This window comes from Micropterus salmoides, unplaced genomic scaffold, assembly GCF_014851395.1.
Source record: "Micropterus salmoides isolate LMB-PRFRI ecotype aquatic unplaced genomic scaffold, ASM1485139v1 Ms_hic_scaffold_19, whole genome shotgun sequence".
NCBI lineage: Eukaryota > Metazoa > Chordata > Actinopteri > Centrarchiformes > Centrarchidae > Micropterus > Micropterus salmoides.
In genome coordinates this window covers 28,835,184-28,858,469 of record NW_024041039.1, presented here as the reverse complement: position 1 = coordinate 28,858,469, position 23,286 = coordinate 28,835,184, and the positions used below count along the sequence as shown (strand labels likewise).

General features: G+C 40.2%; 1 protein-coding gene across 4 annotated transcripts in view; it reads right to left on the bottom strand.

Annotated features, from left to right (window-relative positions):
• Positions 1-23,286, bottom strand: part of adck1 (aarF domain containing kinase 1) — a 96,899-nt gene that overhangs the window by 15,998 nt on the left and 57,615 nt on the right. For all 4 annotated transcript variants that reach the window (XM_038729663.1, XM_038729665.1, XM_038729662.1 and 1 more), the window contains exons 8-9: positions 17,940-18,089; positions 15,502-15,699 (exon numbers count right to left, since the gene is read on the bottom strand). In XM_038729663.1, the coding sequence (XP_038585591.1) occupies positions 15,502-15,699; positions 17,940-18,089 (348 nt within the window). The remainder of the gene's footprint in view (positions 1-15,501; positions 15,700-17,939; positions 18,090-23,286) is intronic.

Genomic DNA, 23,286 nt, shown 5'->3' with positions numbered 1-23,286 from the left:
AAATATTTCGATTTGATGTCACATTTGTGGTCGGGGGTGGCGTATTGGCGCAAAACTTGGCACACGCGTCAGATGGGGTGAATTTTGTTGTCTGAAATGGTTGTGGGGCACTGGTGTGGAAAATTAGCTCGATAGCACCCTTCATATATGTCAACAAAGCAGTCCCAGTCACACGTTTCGCTTTGATGTATGAAATATGGGGAGCAGATGTATCATCTTGAGACATAAGAAAAAAGTCAGACATTATGTGTGTGTGTGTCTTACACATGGCTGTGCACATATTTTGCATCCACATTTGTCAAATATTCACATTTTATTAATAAAAATCCACTTTGAAGTTAATTTTGAACAAACTGTCTACAAACATAACACTTTTTCATTGCCCTGTATATGGATTTTTTCATCCTGTCTGTGTGTGTGTGTTTGTGTGTGTGAGAGAGAGAGTGACAAGCAGCATTGTCCAAACTGTCAGTCCGGATAAACAGAGAGTTGATCGGCACAGAAGAAGACAGACAGCTAGTCAACATCCTGACACAGACAAACTCTCTCTGCTCTCTGTCGGCCTGTCTCATGCCTACAGGAAGTGATGTGAACAAACAACAGTGATGCAGTAAACAAACAGCATCTGATTCTACTACATTATCATCCACCTACACACACACACAGGCACAAAATGCCCAAAGGGGCTGTATTGTGGTTTGATGTCAAAAGACAATGGATATCTTTCTCACAAGGGTGTAAGAAGCATACTTACAACATCACTTATTATGACAGTACAAATGAGTCAGCAGTCTTTAAGCTGTTATTTTATAGCCATATTTCCCCTCTGATTTCAGATGTATCGCAAAGTTATCAATGTCTGTAATAATATGCCTGTTTTCTGTCCTATTTTGGTAAGAAGACAACAGAGTTGTGTCTCACAGCCAACACACATGGGCAGCAGTGAAACAGTCTGGTTCCTGTGCTGGTGAAACCTCTGCTCTGTCTCCTCCTACTCTAATCACCTCTATACACACACACACACACACACACACACACACACACACACCTTTCACGCTGCTGGCATGCCGGTGTTGTAGGCACACATGGTTGCAGGATTATGCCATAAACCATTGTTCAGTACAGTTGTGGGAATGCGGCATATTGGCGGCTGTTATTTCCGTGTGTCTTGCAGGATCTCTGTATAAAATTAGCTGTGTTTCTGACTGTAATGTTAGGAGGCGGTCTCATTTTTTATCTGGGACTTGACTTTGGGTTTGGCCATGCTCTGTAGTGAAGCCTTGATTTTTGATGCATAGCCTCACTATTAAGTAGGGATGGGGATCGTTAATTTTTATTGATATTGAGACCATTGAGACTGCTAAACGATCCGATTCTTTATCAATACCACTATCGATGCTTTAGGCTACTATTGTTTGGTGACGGTTATTTAGTAAGACCAGACCCACAGGGCACGAGGTAGGCCTGCACGGTATGTGGAAAATATTCAGTGTGCGGTAACACTGTTGACCTGCGATAAATATACAGATACTGAAGTGTGCATATTAGCTGCCTGGTTGTTTTTAAATTACTTATAGGATTAGAATTTAATATAATAAATACAACTAAATGTTGTTTCTAGTACAACAACATTAAGGTTTACAACAGCAACGTCACTGTGTAAACTCAATATCTGACACCACAATACTGAGTGACGTTTAGAAAGAATAAAAAACTCAGTCCGCATCTTTCTCATCCTCCTCCTCTCTGCTGTTATTCACTGCCTGCAGGTAACATTACTTGGTAGAAGGAGGAACAGCTGGTTTGTCTCAGCCAGCAGCTGAGTTTACAAAAATGTGCCAAATTTTAAGACTACAGACCAGTCTGCACTACAGAAAGACAGCTTTCTATTTAGCTTGTTTGTAAAATTTGGCTAACTGCCAAGCTACCGTTAGCTGTGCTTGTATATAACATACAGGGTGAGAGACTGTGGACAGAGCAGTTTAAATGAACCCTTTCTACACGTTTACCTTACAGACAGGTGTACTGATAAAGTATTGTCTTTTTACTCGAAAAAGGTTTTATTGCACGTACTTGCAGTAACGAGCGTAGAGTTCGGCAACTCAAGCAGTTTGGAGCCAACTTAACTTCACCGTCTCCACCGCGACGGAGCGGCGTCTCTCTTCTGGCCGCTGTGTGCGTGTAGGAGCCGACAGAGAGCAGCAGAGGCTGCAGCCTGCTGATAAGCAGTCCTGGGCCCGTCTAATACGGCGTTTCGGTGCCATCAATAAATAAAGATTAGTTTTCTTATCCATCGCGTTTCAAGTTAAATCACATTTTACGTTCGAGACATAACGTTACATTATATACCCACCAGTCTCTATAGCTGTATCGATAAGCTTGGACCTTTTAGAACCAGCTATCGATCCCCATCCCTACTGTTAAGTAAGACAACCTGCATGTTCTTAGAATTAGTCATTTGTTTGGATTGTATAGCCCGTTTGTTTTTCCACACGCCGTTGAGAGCAGCAGCTGCCTCGGTCGGTCAAAAATGCCTTTTTATTGTGGTAGTGATATTAAACGTTAAAACTAACATTGGGATATGCTTGAAGTGTTTTATAGGCTATCTATGAATTTTATTGTAGCCAAGTCAAGTGTTTAAAAACATAAAACCCCAAAAACTTTCATTTAACAAACAAAAAAAATAGTCCAAATATTTTTCTAAATTACTTTAAGAAACAAAAAGAAATGTCACAACTCTTCAATTAGAAACAAATCTGAACAGTTTTAATGGCTGAACACTACTAGGCTATAGGCTTTGTTATGGGGAGGAGGGAAAAAAAAGGGACCGGACCTTTAGTAGCAGCCATAAGTCCAAGTTGGGCCAACATGGCTCCTACCCCTGACTCTCTTCCTCTTCTCTGAGCGACCACCACACTCGCCATAGGTAATACATGTTTCGTACGTGCTACTTTTAGGCCTGTACCCCATCCATCGGTGCTGAATGCACATATTTGCTCATTCAAGACATTTTTACCCATCATTGTAGGACGAACACAGAATATTAGAATCAGAGAATTAACACTGCAACACAGTAAATACTGACTCAGCACTTCACAGACAGAGCTGTAAGCTGTGCTATACTTTTTGAATGGGAGTCAACTGGAGCCCAGATTTGTTGGGAGCCAGCATCTAGGGGTCATCAGTATTATCGCGCATTGTGGAACTTCTGCATTGGCTTCATCCTCCAGCCATGGCAAATGCCACCTGCCGCTGTCTTACTGTGAATTGCTGTGTGAAAGTTTGACACTACTTCCTGTATTGGCAGAGAGCATTTCCCTTAAAAATAATTAGCCAAAGCAGAACAGTTGCACATGATGTATTTTGTAGGAGATTAAGTTGTAGCGTAAATCCTTCCTCCCTCATTTGCTTAGAATAATTGTAAACGCTTCATAGCTTCCCACCTCGGTTACTTTACACCTCTCCATTTCTTCTTTATTTACTTTAAAAAATCCCGGGTAGAGACATAAACTCACAATACCCCATCACAAATGCCCATCCCCCCACCCCCCGCCCAGTCAAAATAACAGGGGGCTGGGCGTTCTGAAGTGCTCTGCTGAGTCCTGCTTGGGGAATAACAATTAGTAGCAATTATAGGAGGTTGGTTAGCAGGCCTCACAGCTGTCAGCAGGACACAGAGAAGGCGACAGTGCTCTCATTTGCATCTGAAAGCTTCAATAAGGACATATTGTATTGTGAGTGGTGCGATAATAAGCTGCGCAAAAGGCAAAGGGAATGCAGTTGGGGGGAGGTGGAATCTCTGCTGGTGATTTTTCTTTTCTCCCCAGTGTATTAGAGAGTCGGCAGGATGATTTCATACCGCAGCCAGCAGGCATGAGAAAATGGTGGGCATCGACAGACAGAGAGAGGAAGAATGGCAGAATCTATTGTAAGATTTGCTATAACAAATGCCATTTTTCTCTGCAGAGAAAACAGAATACAACTGTAAGACAGTAAGTTAATTGTACAAAACAAATGCACATGTCGACTTTGAGGTTTTGTTTCATTCAGAAATACTATGAGGAGATGTCAAATAAATGTTTCCTTTGGTTCAGGGTGGGGGTTGTTCGGCCCCATTATTGGTGAGCCAGTTTTCTCAGGTAAGAACATTAACTTACAGGAGTCAGTATGCTTCAAATGAAGTGTTTGTCAGATTGTTGAACAGCATGTGGAAGAATCCCCTCTCCCTACACCTGTCCAGCATCCAACAATTTTTGTAACTTCCTGAAACAGACAATCTGTCAATGCAACCCACTTTACACAGAGACTAGCCAGATGTGTGGAGGTGACAGTAGGAGGGCTCTAAACTACTCTCTCAGACAGTCCATTCTTCACACAACTACTGTCAATTTTCATGAGTACAGCTAAGTGTAACACCATGAATGTCTTTGAGGAGAGACTGAAAATTTGCACCACTGTACATTATATTACACACAGTATATTAAGTGGAAGCACTATTTACACAAAGAACAGAACAAGCCTTTGGATTAACCGTCAAACATACATAGTGGTTTATTCTGACAAGTCATTGTACTATCTGGATGACATCTCCAGACATACTGTCACTCCCTTTATTGAACACAGCATGAAGCTAGACTGGGACAAAAAGTACAGTGAGACAGCTTGCAGACAACAGAAACCACATGCACTTGAATTTCAGATGGTATTACGGCCTTGTCCTGACGCCAGGCTCCCAGAATAGGATTTCTACACTTTTCGCCCACATTCAAAATGCAGAGCAGACTAAAATACCTTGAACAATTTTAGAGCACAGACCAGGATTTGTTTAGGAGACTGATACATTTAGACAAAAAGGCAACAGAACTTATACAGCTTTGACAATCAAATCTCTCTCTTCCTTTTGGTTTGGAATCGCAACATAGGTCAGGATTGTCTTAGTCCTGTTGTGTGCATAGCAAAGACAATTTGTCAAAGTTACAAATATTTATGGTAACTTCTCCACCATAACAGAAGAAAATCTCCCCCCAGAAATGTTTCGAGATACCACTACCCGAGGTAGAACAAAGCACTACCATGGTTTGTCATACCTTTACTATGTCTAGTAGTTGAAATGGATGGTTGTATAAAAATATTTTACTGCAAAATTTGTTTATTTGGTTGATGTTTGGATCCTTCCCAAAACTGAAAATGGTTAAAATTTAGGCTTCCCCAAAAGGCACAGCCTTATCACTTGTATCTCTGGAAATAATGATCACAATGTCACCAAATTTGAACATTTGAAGTGGATGTTTACAGATGAATATTCAAAGATTTTATCAATTCTGTCATCCATCTTTCAGATTTACAAACTTAAACACACGAGTTATAGGCGAAAATCCAAAAGCTATGTACAAGTGCATCTCAAATAATTAGAATAAGTTAATTGATTTCCGTCATTTCATTAAAAAATTGAAACCTTCATATAGTCTAGACTCGTTTTACATAAAGTGCAATATTCCAGGCCTTTTTCTGTTTAAAAATTGATAACAACGACCTGAGAAGAGCCTTTAATCTCTCAGTCTGGTTCAGTACACAGAACCACATCATGACAGTTGTCCAGAAGACACTCATTGACACCAGGACGGAAAGCCACAGAAGGTCAGTGCTGAAAAGATTAAAAGCTCTTCTTAGGTCGACATTTCTGTATTATAAAATCTTTATTCAAATATTCTAATATTTTGAAATACTGGATTTTGATTTCCATGAACTGTGTAAAGAATCTAGCATATATCAGTCCCTCCAGGATTTCGTGGGCCTTCTTTGTGATTGTTGTGGCCTAAAATGCCTGATTTTGTGGCAGCTTTTCTAAGAATTTGCAATGACAGTTACGATGTTTTGGGACATTTTTTTGCTATGGAATTGTGGGATTAAGTGAAAAAACTTCATGGTAGAATTATAGTTGAATCATTAAATAGTTTCTCCAGGATTTCGCAGATCTAACCCTAAACATGCACATTTAAACCAGCTTACCTTGATTATTTCAGCGCTTGCAACTGAACATCCTGTGTGACAGTTTGTCTTGTCTGACGTCCTCCATGCCTTTCTGCAACTTTGTGTGTCAACCATGACTTCTTTTATAAAGTCTTCTTTTACCACAATACTGCAGGTTTTGCAAAACAGCTTAAGGTCAATACTGTTTTTTTGGGTTTTTTGCTGGCAAATGTGAGACGTTGGTATCGCACATGTCTGCTGCGACTTGTAAACATGGGAGTGACAAGCTGATATACGACAACGTTTTGCAGGAAACAACAATGATAAGTCAAATTTGCGGAAAAGTTGTGGTGATATATGCGGTGCGATAGCGAACACTTCAAAATCCTGGGGGGGACGGATAAATCAAAGTTTAACTTTTTTAATTAAATTACGGAAAAAAAATCTTTTACACTATATTCAACGTTTTTGAGATGCACCTGTATATGTCTATCACTATTGAAGTAAGGAGGCCAATTATATGTACTGAGGACTGTGATCTTATCATTAAAGTAGATTTTTTGACAATTGACTTCACCCTCTGATGTAACCAGGTCATAACAGGTAACTGCAGCCAGCACTTCAAACCAACACATACAATGAGGCCTTACTGGTGAATAGAATGACACAAACCATAAACAGGATATAACTATACATTATAATTTATATTAAACACTTCTACTTTTATTTTATCTTGTCCTACATAGGATACAATTAATATAAAAAGTTTAGAATTTCCATTCTTGGGGAATTATTTAATGTAATGTGTGTCCACCAAAGTGTTTTTTGCCAGCTGAAAATGCCACCTGCTGTTCTGAAAACGCCTAGCTGGGAGCGCTAGGGTGCGTTCTGGAGGCGCAGTGGTTTTTTTCAAGACCCTGTGGTTGCTATGATACTTAATTTCCGTGGAGGCGATGTGTTGCAAGTAGGGTAGCCTACTTAATTTTAGTGAATGTAAAAATGTCACCACAAAGTATGGAGGCCTACTTGCTCTGGCCTTTGCTCTGCATGAAGAGAAGGCGGAAACATGAGAGCAGAGACTCTCCGTACGTGGGTTCATGAGATTTTGCGGGCAAGGAAACACCTTGGCGAGTAGGCACATCGTTTCGTTAAAGATCGGATGTGCTTGGTGCGGTGTTTGTCCCGCCCCTCCTGCACTGTGATTGGACGGCTGGGTAAAAAGTGACAGAATAAAACGCTCCGCGTGAAAAAGACCCCCGGTGCCTCGTCACGCTCATGGCATTTTTACCAGCTAGTAAAAACGCGGCGCTCCCATTGGAATGAATTTAAAAAAGAAACATCTGAAATTTACAGCCAAATCTTTGATCAGTTCCCCCAGTAAAATCATTTGTTTCTATTAATGCATAACATTAGCACCCAAATATAGCGCTTCCCTGCACAGCTCAAACCAACTAGTTGGCTTCAAGGATGTAACATTCGTTTGAAAAGTTAGGGGGAGGGCACAAGGGCTCTGTGGAATTTCAATATAATTCTGCATTTGTACTTACTCTTATGTTATCAGCTCCCTGGAAGTAACACATTAAGATTAAGATCATACTTTCATCATTCTTCCAGAAAGGTGGTAAATAGCCTATACATCAGAAACAGCCGTCTTACTCTCTGCAGGTTTAACCCAGAATGCTATTTGTCGGGGCGGCTGTGGCTCAGGAGGTAGAGCGGGTTGGCTGTTAATCGGAAGGTCAGCGGTTCAATCCCTGGCCCCCGGTTGCGTGTCGAAGTGTCCTTGGGCAAGATACTGAACCCCGATTTGCCCCCTGTTCCGCCAGTGTATGAATGAGTGTGAATGTTAGTTTCTGTTTGAGCACTTAGGCTCAGAGTATGAATGTGTGTGACTGGTGAATGCAGATGTAGTGTAAAAGCGCTTTGAGTGGTCAAAAAGACTAGAAAGGCGCTATACAAGTACAGAGCATTTACTGGTATTCAATTAGGGATATACTTTGAAGAATAGGACTGGTAGATCTGTGGCATTATTTATAGCCTTATGTAAATGTTCCATGTTTCCATCACAACCAAAATATAATTAAGCAGTCACAATTGCTTATTCCAATAGTTTTATCCTAATCACTGTAAAATGTGTGAAGGTGAATTAAGAATATTAGAATCAGAGAATTAAAAATCAGTCATTCATTGTGTATCCCTAGTAAACTAGTAAACCCTAGTCCATTGGAAATACTGTACATTTTCAAATAAAAGCAGGTCCTCAAATACTGTCTCAAAGGACGAGCCACTATCATGGCTCAAGGTACTGATCAGAATGTACATTTCCACAGCACTCACTTTATTCACGTCATATGGGATGGACAGTAGAGACTATCAAGCCACATATACTAAAGCTTTCAGAGAAATCTGTTTCCCAGTTGTGATTATGACCTGGTGTTGATGTAAGCTTTGCAGCAATTGAAAACAATGGAATTAGTGAATGAGAACAGAATTTCTTTTGAAAAGAGAGCAGCAGAGTTGTTAGTATAACATGGCTCTGTTGCCTGCCAGATAAAATTATTGCTGTGTAATGCTGAATTTATCAGATGAACATGTAGGAAATTTTGAGGTTGGATTAACAACAAAGGAGCAGATCAGAAAACCCAAAATATACTTGACCACAATCACCACCTGGTTACAGTTTTGACTAACAAACATTCATTAAAAAGAGAAATATTCCTGCATATGAAAGTAAGCCAGCAAAAATCCACAGCTCTAAAAGCACTCAACATTTGCTTCGTGCATGTGATTGCATTAACACTAATGGAATGCATCATCAGTTGGTAGAAGAAGGACTTAAAAATGATCCATGCATAAGAGAGTGGAGGAGAGTGGAAGAGAGGGGGAAAAAAAGAGAAGAGAGAAAACCACAGAACAGAAGAGAGAAGATGCTAGGAGGGATAAGACAAAGCAAAGCATGAGTGGTTGTGGCCACAGAAATGTCTCAAAATGTCTTCTTAACTCCAGAGTGCTACATAATCAACATGTGTCTTCAAGTCGAGGGCACTAGAAAGGCGTCTGCCTAATGGTGTGTGTGTGTGTGTGTGTGTGTAAAACACGGAATACAAATGACACAGACAGATAGTCTTGATTGATGGGAGTGCTTTCATCTCAGCTATAGCGGGGGGCAGAGGAAGGTAGAGGAGTACACCTTACCTACACACATTCGCACACTGGAATACAACTATTATAGTGATGCATAAAAATGCACACGCACAAGCTTAGTCTGTTTACTAAATAATGTCCATCCGTCCATTTTCTGTTGCTGCCGGGATCATGATATATAATCTCTGTAGGGTGCTCTAAGACTACCCTGGGGTCTCCTACCAGTTGGACGTCCCCAGAAAACCTCAAAAGGAAGGCACCCAGGAGGCATCCTCATCAAGTGCCTGAACCACCTCTACTGTCTCCTTTCGATGCAAAGGAAAAACGGCTCTACTCAAAGCTCCCTCCGGATGTCTCAGCTACTTACCCTCTCTCTTAAGAGTGAGCCCAGCCACCCAACGGAGGAATCTCATTTCCTGTATCCGCAATCTGTGAAAAGCTAATGTTAGCCAGTTAGCGGATACGAGTTAAGCTGCTTGCACACGGCCCCGACAAACGCCGACCGACTCCAACCCACACCAACTGCTGGATCACGTGTCGGGCCGAAAAGTGATCATCCGTCGAAAAGTGATTGCCCTTCGCAGGAGTGCACGCAGCATGTTAAGGCTGTAACGCCCTGTAGGCCATCTATAAATCTCTGACAATCATAACGTGCAAATAAGCATTACTTTATGTCCATGGTAGCAAAGGTATGTCTTTGTGAAACGTTAATGTATCTTGTAACGGAAAAATCACAGTAGAGCTGCAACTAATGACTACTTTCGTAGTCGACTAATCTGTTAATTATTTATTCGATTAGTCACGATTATTTTTGTCACCCCCTAACCCTAATTAACCCATTAAACTAATTAAATATCTTTCAAGTGAATTACTGATCTCCAACACACAGCCTAACTAGCTAACATTACCATTAAGTGAACGAGGTTTACTATTCAGAATGAACACCAGTATCAACGCCAGGGGGAAACTAGGGAAGAAGACAAGACAGCGTAGGCTACTCCTATAATTCACTGATTTATACAAATTTTAAGACTCTTAACTGTTTAACAAAGGTTTTTGCTTTGGAACTATATAAAATAAAAGCAAGTACCATAACCACAACTGTACACTAACAATGTAATGTCTATTTAGAACAATAAAGCAACAGTCCCCTTTCATACTACTTCTGTAGTTTATTTTTCAAAAGTGCTTATAGGTTTTAGGCAATAACTCAGTGGAGGATGTTCTGTAGGCTACACCATGCCCTAAATATAAAACACCAAGACAAAAACACTTTGCAAACATTTCCTAAATATACCCTGAATTAAAATTTATATCAGACACACAGAAACTCCCCTATTTACTGGGAGAAATGCCCGAATGTCAAATAACTGCTGCAAAATATGTCTCCTCATGCCATGAAGTGAGGATAACCAGTGGAAACTCACACTGATAAATAATTGTACAAATTTTCAAATTATTATTTTGATTGCTTGATATTTTAGTAATTGTTTTGTTTTTACATTTGATACTGATTTCTTTCTTTTTTTAAATTATTATTATTAATCAATGTTTTTGTCTATTAATATACACATACACGTTTACGTTATTATCCATTTATTTTAATGTTTAATATATATTTTTTTAAACACACACACGCCTACTGTTTTATTTATTTATTTATTTTATTTTCAATATATTTTTATTTTTTTAACACACAGACACACACACGCTTACTGTTTTATTTATTTTATTTATTTTATTTTCAATATATTTTTATTTTTTTAACACACAGACACACACACGCTTACTGTTTTATTTATTTTATTTTTAATATATTCTAGTTTTTTAACACACACACACGGACACACACATACACTTACCGTTTTATTTATTTATTTTAATTTTTAATATATTTTTATTTTTTTAACACACACACACACACACACACACACACACACACACACACACACACACATACACTTTAATTACTTTACACTTTTATTACTTGTTTAATGAAATGTAAAGGGTTGAATGTTCTTATGTAGTTTGTATGATGCTTTGGCAATATTGTTGTTACACATTCATGCCAATAAAGCTAATCTGAATTGAATTGAGAGAGAGGGAGGATGTGCTGCGCGAATGCGCTACGGTGCTGATCTGCAATCAAATAAGATTTTAAATAGGCCTAGTAAAATAAAATAAAAACAAAATCAGTATGTGGCGGTCAGCGCTGATATTGCGATGGGCCGCAGTAGTCTTTAATTAACTTGATTCATGTCTGGGTTAGGCTATGAATAAATTAAGAAGTGTCTCTCTTGCAATTATCCTTATGACATTATTTTGCTTGCTCTGTGCCAACCAACCCAGTCCTTTTATAACCAGTTGAAATATGGAGTGTTGTAGTATTGCACTTGCTAAAAACACAGAGTAGGCCTGTAGCCAAAATAGGCAACAAAAGTCTGATCAGTTGCTGTCGGGCAGTGTGGAACTGGCAGTTAGTTTTCTGAACATTCTAAAGACTGAAACCAAATGCTGCCACCTTTAGAATGCTGGTGTTGCTGAAAACACCACCTGCTCTTCTGAAAACGCCTAGCTGGGAGTGCTAGGGTGCGCTTTGGAGGTGCAGCGGGGTTTTTTTGAGACGCTGTAGTTGCTATGATACATAATATCCGTGGAGGTGATATGTTGCAAGTAGGCTACCTAATTTTACTGAATGTAAAAATGTCACGACAAAGTAGCCTATGTAGGCCAACTTGCTCTGTCCGTTACTCTACATGAAGAGAAGGCTGTAACATGAGAGCACAGACTGTCGGTACGTGGGCTCATGCGATTTTGCGGGCGAGGAAACACCTCGGCAAGTAGGCACATCGTTTCGTTCAAGATCAGACGTGCTTGTGTGGTGTTTTCCTCGCCCCTCCTGCACTGTGACTGGACGGGTGGCTAAAAAGTGACAGCATTTTTCCCAAAGTTGAACATTTTTCAACTCTCGCCGACCAGCCTAAAACCGGCGGTTTCCCAAATGCGTTTCTTTCGAATTGTTGGTTCTGAAAGCAAACTGGTGAGGGTCCAGACTGACTGGGATATTGGTCTTTATGTGCTGAAGAACCAATTTCTCAAAGCACTTCATTGGAATAGGGGTGAGTACCAAAGGGCAGTAGTGGTTCAGACTAGACACTGCAGACTTTTTGGGTACAAGAACGATGGAGGCTGTCTTGAAGCAGGTGAGAACCCTCTGCTGTGACAGTGAGATATGTCAGTACTAACATCAACTAGCTGAGTGGCACGACATGATGCGCCTGCTTTTGTAGCCTGTGATGGACTCGATCACTTAAATAAATAAATAAATATCTTTGATGTTGTTGGTGTTTCGGTATAGAGGGTATCGGTCTGATGGACCAAAATGGGGCAGCAGAGGGCTTTGCAGCTGCCAGAAATGTCTGTATAAACATGATCCAGGGTGTTACCACCCCTGGTCGCGGTGGCCTTCAGACGTGGGCACAACAGTCTCTGATTTTTGACTTTGTGTTTCATGTTCAGTTGCCAACTACCTTAGAATTCAGCATTCTCTCTCTCTCTCTTCTTTAATCAATTTATTTAGTTTTAGTCTAAGTATGTTCTATGTGCGTGTGTAGCACCAAGGGGCTACAACTTACATTTCATTGTACAGCCCTGTGTTGTAAAATTTTGCCTCTCCAAACACACACGGCTAAATTGCTCTCTCTCTCTCACCTCACACACACACACACACACACACACACACACACACACACACACACAAAACTTGAAGTCTGGGAGCATGAACTGCAGAACACTCTTCTCTCTTGTCTTTTCTCCTGTGGGATATTACAGCATGTGGGAGACTAGGGCTGCCAATGTTAAAATTAAATCATTTAATCCTCCTTTGGTACAATTTTAGTTATATCACACACACAGATATTTTTAGAGTTGATTTTGACAGTCTGGAAAAATCCAACCATTCTGAGTCCAGTAAAGGTTGCACATTGTTTGAAATAATAAATATAACCAAAATGATGTCATTTCAATACTGGTATCCCTAAAACATCAATAATGAATGTTACTCAAATATCTAAAAATCTATTTTTTGTGTGATACACTGTAGTGTATTAAACAGGTTCAGACACGTTCAACATAAGAATATTAACAATACCTTTTTATTGGTTTCTCTGTCCGGATGTCAACTCCACCGTATGATTCCCCAAAAATATACATGTCGTGTTCAGAAATACCAAAAACGACACAGGGAGTTATTCATGTATTGGTCGTTGCCAAATTCTGTCGTGTACTGCCCATTGCGTGTGAGGGGGTGGCACACTGTAGCAGACTGTTGTGTAGTACTTTTGCCAGCTTCAAAATGTTGCATAAGAGAGGTATAAATAAACTCTATCGAACACAGATGGCATTGTGGAATCCCTGTGGTTAATGGGACACTTAACAAACACGCACAAACCAGTTTTATGCTGATGGATTCAAAAAACTGTCTCACCTTGGGGAAAAAAAAGATTAACTATAACAGTTCTAGTCATTTTAATGTTTTGTCTTAATATTTGGGCCTCCTTGGCTGGAAAATTAGTGTATATTTGCTAAAATCACCTGTTAAACTACATGGCCAAAGGTATGTAGACACCCTCCACTTTTCCGGTTTCAGTCGTTCCACCAGATGTTGAACATGGCCGTAACTATTTGCTACCATTCAGCAACAAAAGCATACGTTAGGTCCAACACTGATGTTGGGTGATAAGGCCTGCTTCACAGTCAAGTTCATCCCACGGGTTGGATGAGGTTGAGGCCAGTCACGTTCTTTCACACCGATCTGGGAAAACCATTTCAGGGCTCCAGAATAACTTCTTGCATTGGTTGCACTGGTGCGTCCGAAATGTTTCATTAAGGTGCACCACCACAAAATTTAGGTGCACCCAATTTTTTACCTTTAGCTCCATAACAGTATATTCTAACCTTCTGTCATTTCCCAAACGCATTGATAGTTATTTATAGTTAAACAGGAGCACCTACAGGTAAATGTTTGTCTATGTTTGAATCACAGCACACTCGAGTTACCAGTGGCCTAGCCTGAGTTTCTTTTTTGTCCCAGGATGAGTAGCCTGTTGAACGGAATTTCAGACACACACACCTTAAGCTAATGATACATGGGGCAACTTTTTGAGCAATGTTGCTGGGCAATCTTGCTAGTGGCAAGTCCGACTATGTTTTGAACGGATAGCGGCGGGGCGGGGCGGGTGGCGGTCGATTTCACCCAGTCGATTTCACCCAGCTGCTGCTAGCTGTCCCTGCTTCGGGCAGCAGCTCTGTTTCCTCCCAGCCCTGGCAGCTTTCAGTGCAGCCTCTCCCAGTCCCAACCACACCTGACTAAAGGTCAAACCTGACTAAACCCAAACATTCACCGATGCTTGCACGTTGTCTCCAGATTCCCTGCAGCTACATCTCTGAAACCACATTCTGCAGACAAACATGTCAGATCAGTAATGCAGCTGCAACACACAAAAAGCACCCAATTTAAAAGCACTACAATCACTCGCTCCAAGCCCCAAACAAAAAGCTACATTAGTCATCAATGTAGCGATGGTTCATTCAAAGCTTACTACCTGAGTGTTCACGTTCACCACATATTCAAAATGAAGCTCAGAGAAAAGGACAGTTTAATCAATATTACTGGCTAAACACTGGATATCTTGGATCACACTAAATGTGTGGCTTCACAGAGCCTTAGGCATGGCTGTCAAATTGAACACATTAATTTAGATCATTAATTTCAAAAACAGAAATTAACACATGTATATTTAATGATGCATTATGGCCCCATTTTAGTCTAAGTGATAGGCATTATGTTAAATTATTTAAAAACCTGTTCTGGCAACATATTAAGCTGCCAGCCTAAAGCTGAGCCTAAATTTGCACCCAAAATCCTAACGAAGCTTAAATGAAGGGTCACAACATTCTTTCCCACTTTGCTCTTGTGGTATCTAGCCATGGAAGTTGCAGTTTTCTTGCAGAGGTTCTGAAACTTCCGCCAGTTTTCCAGATCTGTCATCCTGTCTACACCAGATGCATTTCAACCGTGTGTTTCGTCGTCATCTCATGCATGTCTGATGATCTCATAAGCTTCAGTTTTAACAGCTCGCGCTTGACTTGGGCTTTGCATGTGTAACTGTAATTCTTTTTTTCTTCCAACTTGTACACATACTATAACTATATTGGCTGTGTTGGTTGCTGTTCCAGCTTCTAGATACCTAGGCTTCAGACCTTTCTCTTGGTCTAGTTTATGTTTTTATGGTTTTGTTTTTTTTCCCATTTAGCTTTGGGTCATGAACCTCTCATATATTAAATGTATAATTGGAAGAAATCCTACATTTGTGTGCGCGCTCATACCTCAGAGTGTGTGACAGGCACAGAACTGATGCCGGCATTGACGGCGGTCCAGGAGCGAGCGGTGAGAACACAGGCAAACAGCGGGTACAGATCTCCAGCTCCCAGTCTGCGGCTGTAACGCTCCACCCCAGACATTTCATTTTTAATCAGAGCCTGCCACAGCCGGCAGTAGTCCAACCTGAAGTCTGGCTGCAGGACCTGGAGGAGAGGGGAGCGGAGAATGGGTGAAAAGGATTTTATCTACTTTAATGAAAAATAAACTGTATTTGTTTTGTATATTTGTTTATTTTATATTTCACTCTACAAGTGTTTTTATTAAAGCTTCTAAGCATTTGTTCTAAAACCTACACTTGTGGCTATGTGAATGACCACAACCAGTGAAACGCTGAACACTGGCACTGCAAGATTTTTCATCCTTGTCTGTGCACTAGGAATTCCTCGTTGGTCAGGGCTCCTGCTAGTAATTTTCATTGCCTTTGTCGGCATGTTACTGCCACCAACTGTTCAGCTAATTAGCCGTGCCACCCGCATGCTTGAGCGTGTGCATCCTTATGCATAATAAAAACAAAATGAGGGCCCACTCATACAAGCACATCAAGTGGTCAAACACCGGAAACTGGATCACCTGAAGAAAAGCAGCACAGATTCATACAACTACTGTCTTGATCTGGATTCTTTCTGTGTGGGTTAAGTATTCTAATTTTCAATTCTTATATTATTGCGAGTTGACATTGTATTTGTCATGGGCCATAGGAGTACAGTATATTGCTGCTATTAGGTATCTTGACAAGAAGGACCATCAACGATGAAACATTAAATTTTTAACAGCCTTAATAAAACATGTTCTGAATGTATTTATTAGTGCTGGGCAACGATTAAAAATTTTAAATCGTGATTAATCGCATGATCAGGCTCCTTCTGAGCAACATATATAAATCTGTTTTCAGGTATCAGCAGAAAGATTTTTCTTTTATCAGGGAGCAGCAGAAACAGTCTATGTTCAGCAGCAAGTGTCCCTGTCAGAGTGAGGTGAAGTGGTCGCCTCTCACACACGCCCGCCTGCTGACGAAGTTGAATTGTCTTTTTGTTTGCGACGCGGAGCACAAATCACTGGAAGAGAGACTGTTTGTGAGTTTCCAGAATCTAAATAGTTATCAGGACATCAACAGGAGGGAATTCACATGGCAGAGCATCCCCGCAAAACTAGATAAAGGCCTATCAGGTAAAGTTGTGAAGCCTTTAATTTTAACTTAAGTTAAATAGGCTACAGCTGTTTAGCGCACAGAAGCTGTTGCCATGGTAAGTATCCATAAAGCGCCCGCCGTTTACTCGTGGAGTTTCTCCCTGTCTGATCACTGGAGCAAAGAGCAAGCCTGAGGGCCAAGCGACTATGTTGTGATTTTAAGAACGTTGCTAAGATTCAACATCTTCCCAAATACTAATCAGCACGCAGTGTGTATCCACTTCACTGTGGCATTTAATTGTTCACTTGTCTTGTTTATCTACTTCTCCCACACGCTGCATCCAGCGTAGTCTGCTGAAGCCTCCCTCCACTGCTTGTTTCAGAGCCAGAGAGCAACGGACTTTCAAAATAACAATAATAATAAAAACTGCGTTAAAGTGCAATAAAATAATTGTCGGCGTTAATTAATTAATGTGTTAATGCGGGGACAATAACATAATAACACTTTAACGTGCCCAGCCCTAGAATTTATGTTACAAATTTGCTGTATTTCTTTTTACATTTCTTACTTTAGACACATTCAGACCCCCAGGTAAGAACACGCTATTTCCAGACCAATTACAACACGTTGGACATATAAGCAATGTGTAGTACCCAACTGGTAATAACACTGGAAATGACTGTGTGTGTGTATATTTGAGGAGTGGATTAATATTCTACAACAAAATGACAGCTGAAATTAGAAGTCATTAGGAATAAATCGGCGCCATTATAGTCAGAGGGAAATCTGTGTCTGTGTGTGTGTTTATATATTGTGTGTGTCAAAGATGAACAAGTTGCATCTTCATAACTAAATTCTCTTCATGAATACAGAAGCAAGCAGTAAACAAACTCATGTCAGACCAGAGGGTGTTTGAGTTAACAATCAAAGAGTGTGTGTGTTGAAGAACATGAGAGTGCACATATGCGGCAGTGTGATTAAGGCTGCGGCGCACCAATTCAAACCCAGTACACTGCACTCTGCTAAGAACAACATCAAATGAGTTGTTTATCAAAAAGCTTTTATCGTGCTGTAGCTCTACTTAAAGTGTGTTTGCCTGTGACAGTGTGTGTGGCATCCATTTTTATGTGCATCTTGACTGCATTTGCTGCTTTACCCATTTACTCAAGGCTTCAGCCAGCAGCATGAAAAATGGACTGCAATATTAGAAAAATTGTATTTTATTGATGTGCGGGCAGCCTGGAGATTTCCCACCTGATAAAGGCCGTGATCGAGCAGGACGATCTCGGTCTTCCTGCTCTGGGGACACTTTCGGACCAGCACATTGCCCGGGTGTGGGTCACAATGAACAAAGCCGTGCACAAAGATCATTTCACTGTACAGCTTACCCAGGTTCTCTGAGATCTGTTTGGAAGATGACAAAGAGTTAAATCCAAAAAGCTTTCACAAAAATACAAACATTTTCATTTAGAAGACAACAGAACTAAAACATTTTTAATAAATTACCCCCCCACACACGTTTAGAATTGTTTTTAGGTTTTACCTTTAGTAAGTGTGACAATATTGGTTATTGTTATTATGATTTATGCACATCTTCACAAAACTAATTTGTTATCCATCACCCATCATTTTCATAGAAAATCTGTGATGATAATAAAATGAGCCAGGTGTGATGAACAAATTCTCAGATACTCCTGATGACTTACACAGCATTGTTGATGGTAACAGCACACAGCTGTATATGGATATAATGTAGTACCAAAACCAATCTGAAGGGTACTTCCTGTTTGGGGATATTCAGCATTCCTAGACCTACAGAGATTCACTAAGTGTCCAAAAAAGGTTATTGTTCACCCCTCTATACATGTGTGAAGAGTCTATTGGATATTGGTTCAAAACAAGATGCTATGCTTACCTATGACACCTATGATAACCTCACGTTGTGTGTTATTCAAGCCACATGCAACACTTTCTACAGAGAGTCAGCCAGTATGCCTGTAATGAAATAAAATAAAGATCATCCCAACCTTGGGTTACCTAGCAAGAAGCGCCTTCTTTTCTAGACAGCTGTGTCAGTCAACCAAGCAGACAAAGTTCGGTGTATAGCTGCAACAGGGCCTGCCTTGGGCTGTCACTCAGATCTATTGTATGCCCTATTATCCTATCAGTAAACTGGGCTGTTCTCTTCAATAATGCAAAGTGGTGAAAACTAGCAAGCCATGTTGAACGGATAATCATGACACTAAACCATCCGAGAAGAAATGTGAGAAAGGGTTTTGGATTCAACACAACAGATGGAATAAGGTATGGCTCTTGCTGGCTTTTTAAAATACAACTCCCTTAAAGTATTTTATTAGGACAAATCTGAGTTACCTGTTAGCTTGTCACTCAGAAAGGCAACAGAGGCACTAGTTTAGGCTATGTGGGTTGTGTTGTAGGTTGCAGCTTCAGTTTCACTGTAACAATATTAAGCTTTGGTTGGTACAATCAGTAAACAACACTGTTTTTTACCTCTGTACTGATGTTCACTGTGTATTGATTAGGGCTGTACATAACGATTATTTTTCAAGTCGATTAATCTAACGACTATGCACAGATTGTCTGTAATGTTAGATTCAGCTCGCTCATTTGTGGCCGTTAAATAAACAGAAAATATAAAAACGGTGTAACGTTACGTTGCCATGACAGCTGCGGGGTAGAAATTACTTTTAACATGAATACTTAGAAAATACATTTTAACGGACTACGTGTCCTCGTGCTGATTACGTGCCGTGCTTGTGTGGAGACAGAAAGAAAACAAGATTTGCGGTGCTGCCGTCAGTGCTCCAGGATACTTTCGCTTCGCGTGTTCATGCTGCACAAGCCAGCACAGCAGCTCCAGACAGATACTCGCAGCTCTCCTGCTACCAGAGCTAACATTACAACAACAGCACGTCTTGGCAAACTAGAAAGTAAGCTGAATATCTGTGGACAAGAACTTTAATGTTACCTGACACACAAATCATGGCTGGAATAGTGTTGTGTGGCTCGGTCAGAACTCTTTTTAATGGCATCTACACACAAAATCTCTGAGACATTATTTGTGCCAACAGCCCTCTATACGGGAGGACAACGTCGCAGCGATGTGGGCAACGACGGTCAGCTGGTCATCGAGTGTCACACCCAGGTTACTTGCAGAGTTCTTAATTGTACTGAAGAGGCCATGGATGAGAACTGCATTCCCTGGTCTTCCTCAGTCTTGGTCATGGTTGAAGAGACTAAGGTCTGCTTACATCAGAAGGGTTGAGTGTGGGTTTCGGCAAAAGAGGGTTCACTCCAGCTGCTTTGTCAATGAGGTAGTGATGAGGTGGAAGTAGAAAGGAATGAGGTCAGTTGCAATAGACTAGAGAACATGAGTTAGGATAGGGTCAGGAGGGCAGGTGGTTGGGCAGTGGGAGGTAACTGGGGTTAGTACCTCACTGGGGGACAGGGGTGAAAAGGAAGTAAGAATAGGAGATGAAGAGATGACTATAGGACAGGTGGTCTCAGCACGTGGGTAGGGAAATGAAAAGCGTGTGTCATCTCTCTTTTTTACAAAGTAGTTAACAAAGTCACTTGGTAGAAGGGAGGAGGGAGATGGGGGGGTCAGGGAGGGTAGGGCAGATAGAAAAGAGTTTTGGGGTTTTGGAGAGGGAAGATTAAATTTTGGATTGAAAGAAGGAGCTTTTACGTGCAGATAAGGAAGCGGAGAAAGAGGAGAGAAGAGACAGGCAGGGAGATCCTCAGAGTGCTTGGATTTCCACCATTTTCTTTCAGCTGCTTGTCAGGTGGTTCTGTCAGCATGCACTGGGTAAAACAACCACTGCCTTCAGATTTGTTGGCTACAACTATAGGTGAACCCTAGCTTAAACAGAAACAGAATAAAATGTGTCTACCAGGAATATACGAATAGATTAACTACATTATAATCAAGTGACACCAAAAGAACAGCCTGCAATCAGATTAACGCCTACTACCACCACAAAAGCTACACACAATTAGACTAAATGATTTGATAACCAAAACTACAGATACATTTCTCTGCTTGACAGTGCACAGTCAAGCAGAGAAATGCCTGCATGCACTTGAAAGCAAATACACTAATTCTTCTTGAAGTAAGTTATCCCCAGAAGTCAGAACGGACAAAGATAATGATTTTATTCTGTCTGCTTCAAAACATTCCTGAGTTGCTCAAAATCTCTCTCGGCTTCACTAAAATACCCTGTGTTGTTGTTTTCTTTCAAAACTTTGTTTTTGCACAGACTATGCTGTCTAAACGAATGTGACAGAGTTTGCTGATATTTCTCAGGCCATTTCTGATGTCTATTTTGGTAGTGCCAACTGCCTTTCCAATCCTGACCTTTACCAATAGTCTCCTGGTGTTTTGTTTCCTGGTGTTTCATTTTGCTTGGCGTCATGCTGTCAGTAGCTAGCTTCTCGCCACAAATCACAATGGCCGAGACCTTTCTGTCTTTCAATTAGACCGAATGTTAAGGTAACGTAGCAGAAGGGAGTTACAAACTCAATTTCACTCTATAACCTGTTGTATCGTGACAAAATAAATCTACCTACCTACCTCTCGAGGTATAGCCTTACTTTGTTATGTGATACTGAAGAATCATTAGCACTTTTACATTTCACATACATGTTGTTTCATTCATAAAATAATGGATGCCATGACTGCATGAAAAATGAGGATGAGCTAGCTACATGACCTGACGAAAGTGACTGAGAGGATTTTTCAGCAAGGACAAAAAAAATCTTCTTTAAAAAAACTTTGTTGTTTTAAATAGTTGTATATAGTATACAGACCTTTGTATAAATTATTCAGTAAGCATGTTATCATGATTTCAGTTAATATGTGCAAATTCAATTTTCACAACCTCAGAGCAGACTAATCCTCGTGCAACTCCCTTTGATCTTTGGCGCCCCCTCAGGTTAGAAACCAATGCCATACATCATGGCTTTAATCCACTGACCTCTGGGTGATTTTTAGTGAGTTTGGGGCAGTTATGGCTAGAGCGAAAGGAAGTAGAGCAGGTCCCCAGGTTTGGAACCAATGTATTAGACCTACTTCTGAATAGTTTTTCCTGAAAAATAAACACTTACACTTTAACGTTAAAAAAAATGTACTCAAACTTCATATGGTTAAGCTAAGAAAATCACAAAAATAAAAAATATAAATAAGCATAAGCAGTGATAGAAAATTATAGATAAATGGTCATCTGCTGTCTCACATGAATTCATATATATCACCCAGCCCTAGTCTCCAATGCATTGCTGTGATCGGTTTGATTGTGGGACTACTGAGTAGAGGATGGAGTGGCAGAATAATCTGATTCTGTCGAACAGGTAAACTATGAACAACAGACTTTTTGGCTTGTTGGCAAGCTAACCAGCTGTCACTCCACTGGTGAGTAGATGCATGCCATTTTGGTATGGAACGCCGCCACAAGGCTAGTACGAGATGAACCAGCAGCCTTCAAAGAATATACAGGAAGTCATAGAAATATTTATATCCTTTTAGATCTGTAAGCTACCTGTCTGAACATGTTCGGATAGCTATGGCTAAAGAAATCGCCCATGCATTCTTGATTGCTGCAATTGTCTAATACATAACAAGTAGTAGTATTATTGGCTAATTTGCACATAAATTCCACTATATTAATCATCTTGATGGGCATATGAAACGTCGTTTGTGATATTTAATCTCACAAATGCAATGATTAAGACCATTTTCACATTCCAACGATGGACCGTCCAATAACAATTGGGAAAATCATAGCCCTTGGAAGTCATTTATTGAATAAGGATAGAAAATGTATGTAAACATACTGTCATTTAAAAATATAAATAAGAATCTGTAAGAAACTGAACAGTCCAAAACATTCTGTGCAACAAAGCAAACAAAGCAAATTGGGATCAATTCCGACAAAAACGCAACAGCAGATTGTCACAATGCATCCATACATTGTGGCTGAATTTGAAGCATATTACTGTAAAACCTATGTCATATCATAACTGGGCAAGAATTACGTAATAAATTAGGTTAGACATATTTATCCCTGTTGGAAGAAAACTATTGCCTACTGCCGTGGAATCCTTGTCCCACAGTACAATTATATTGTTCTCAGTTAACAAAATAATTACTAAAGCAAGTGGTACATGTCCCTTGACTTGTTTTTCCAAACAGAAACTCAAAAATTCTTTCACCCGTCTATAGTCAACCATACTGATGATCCCAGTGGAAATCGCAGCCTGGATAAATTCATCTTGTGTAAGCTACGTACTGTGGAAAACACTGTGCCTAGGCTACTGCAGTTCATTTTCAGTTGGATTTTATTTGTACAAAAACCTCTCTGCAATAGCATAACCCTAAGGGAGCACTTATGTGTAGATTGTGTAACCTGGTGTACTTTTGTTTTTTTAATAGTCAGTGTTTTATTATGAACATACAGCTTGCTTATGCTGGTGCTAAAGAAAGAAAGAAACCATTTTCAATTTAAGAAAATTTACAAAAACATTTGCTGAATGCTGTCAATTATAGTTCTTAAGAAAATCAGAATTGGCCTAAATTGGAATC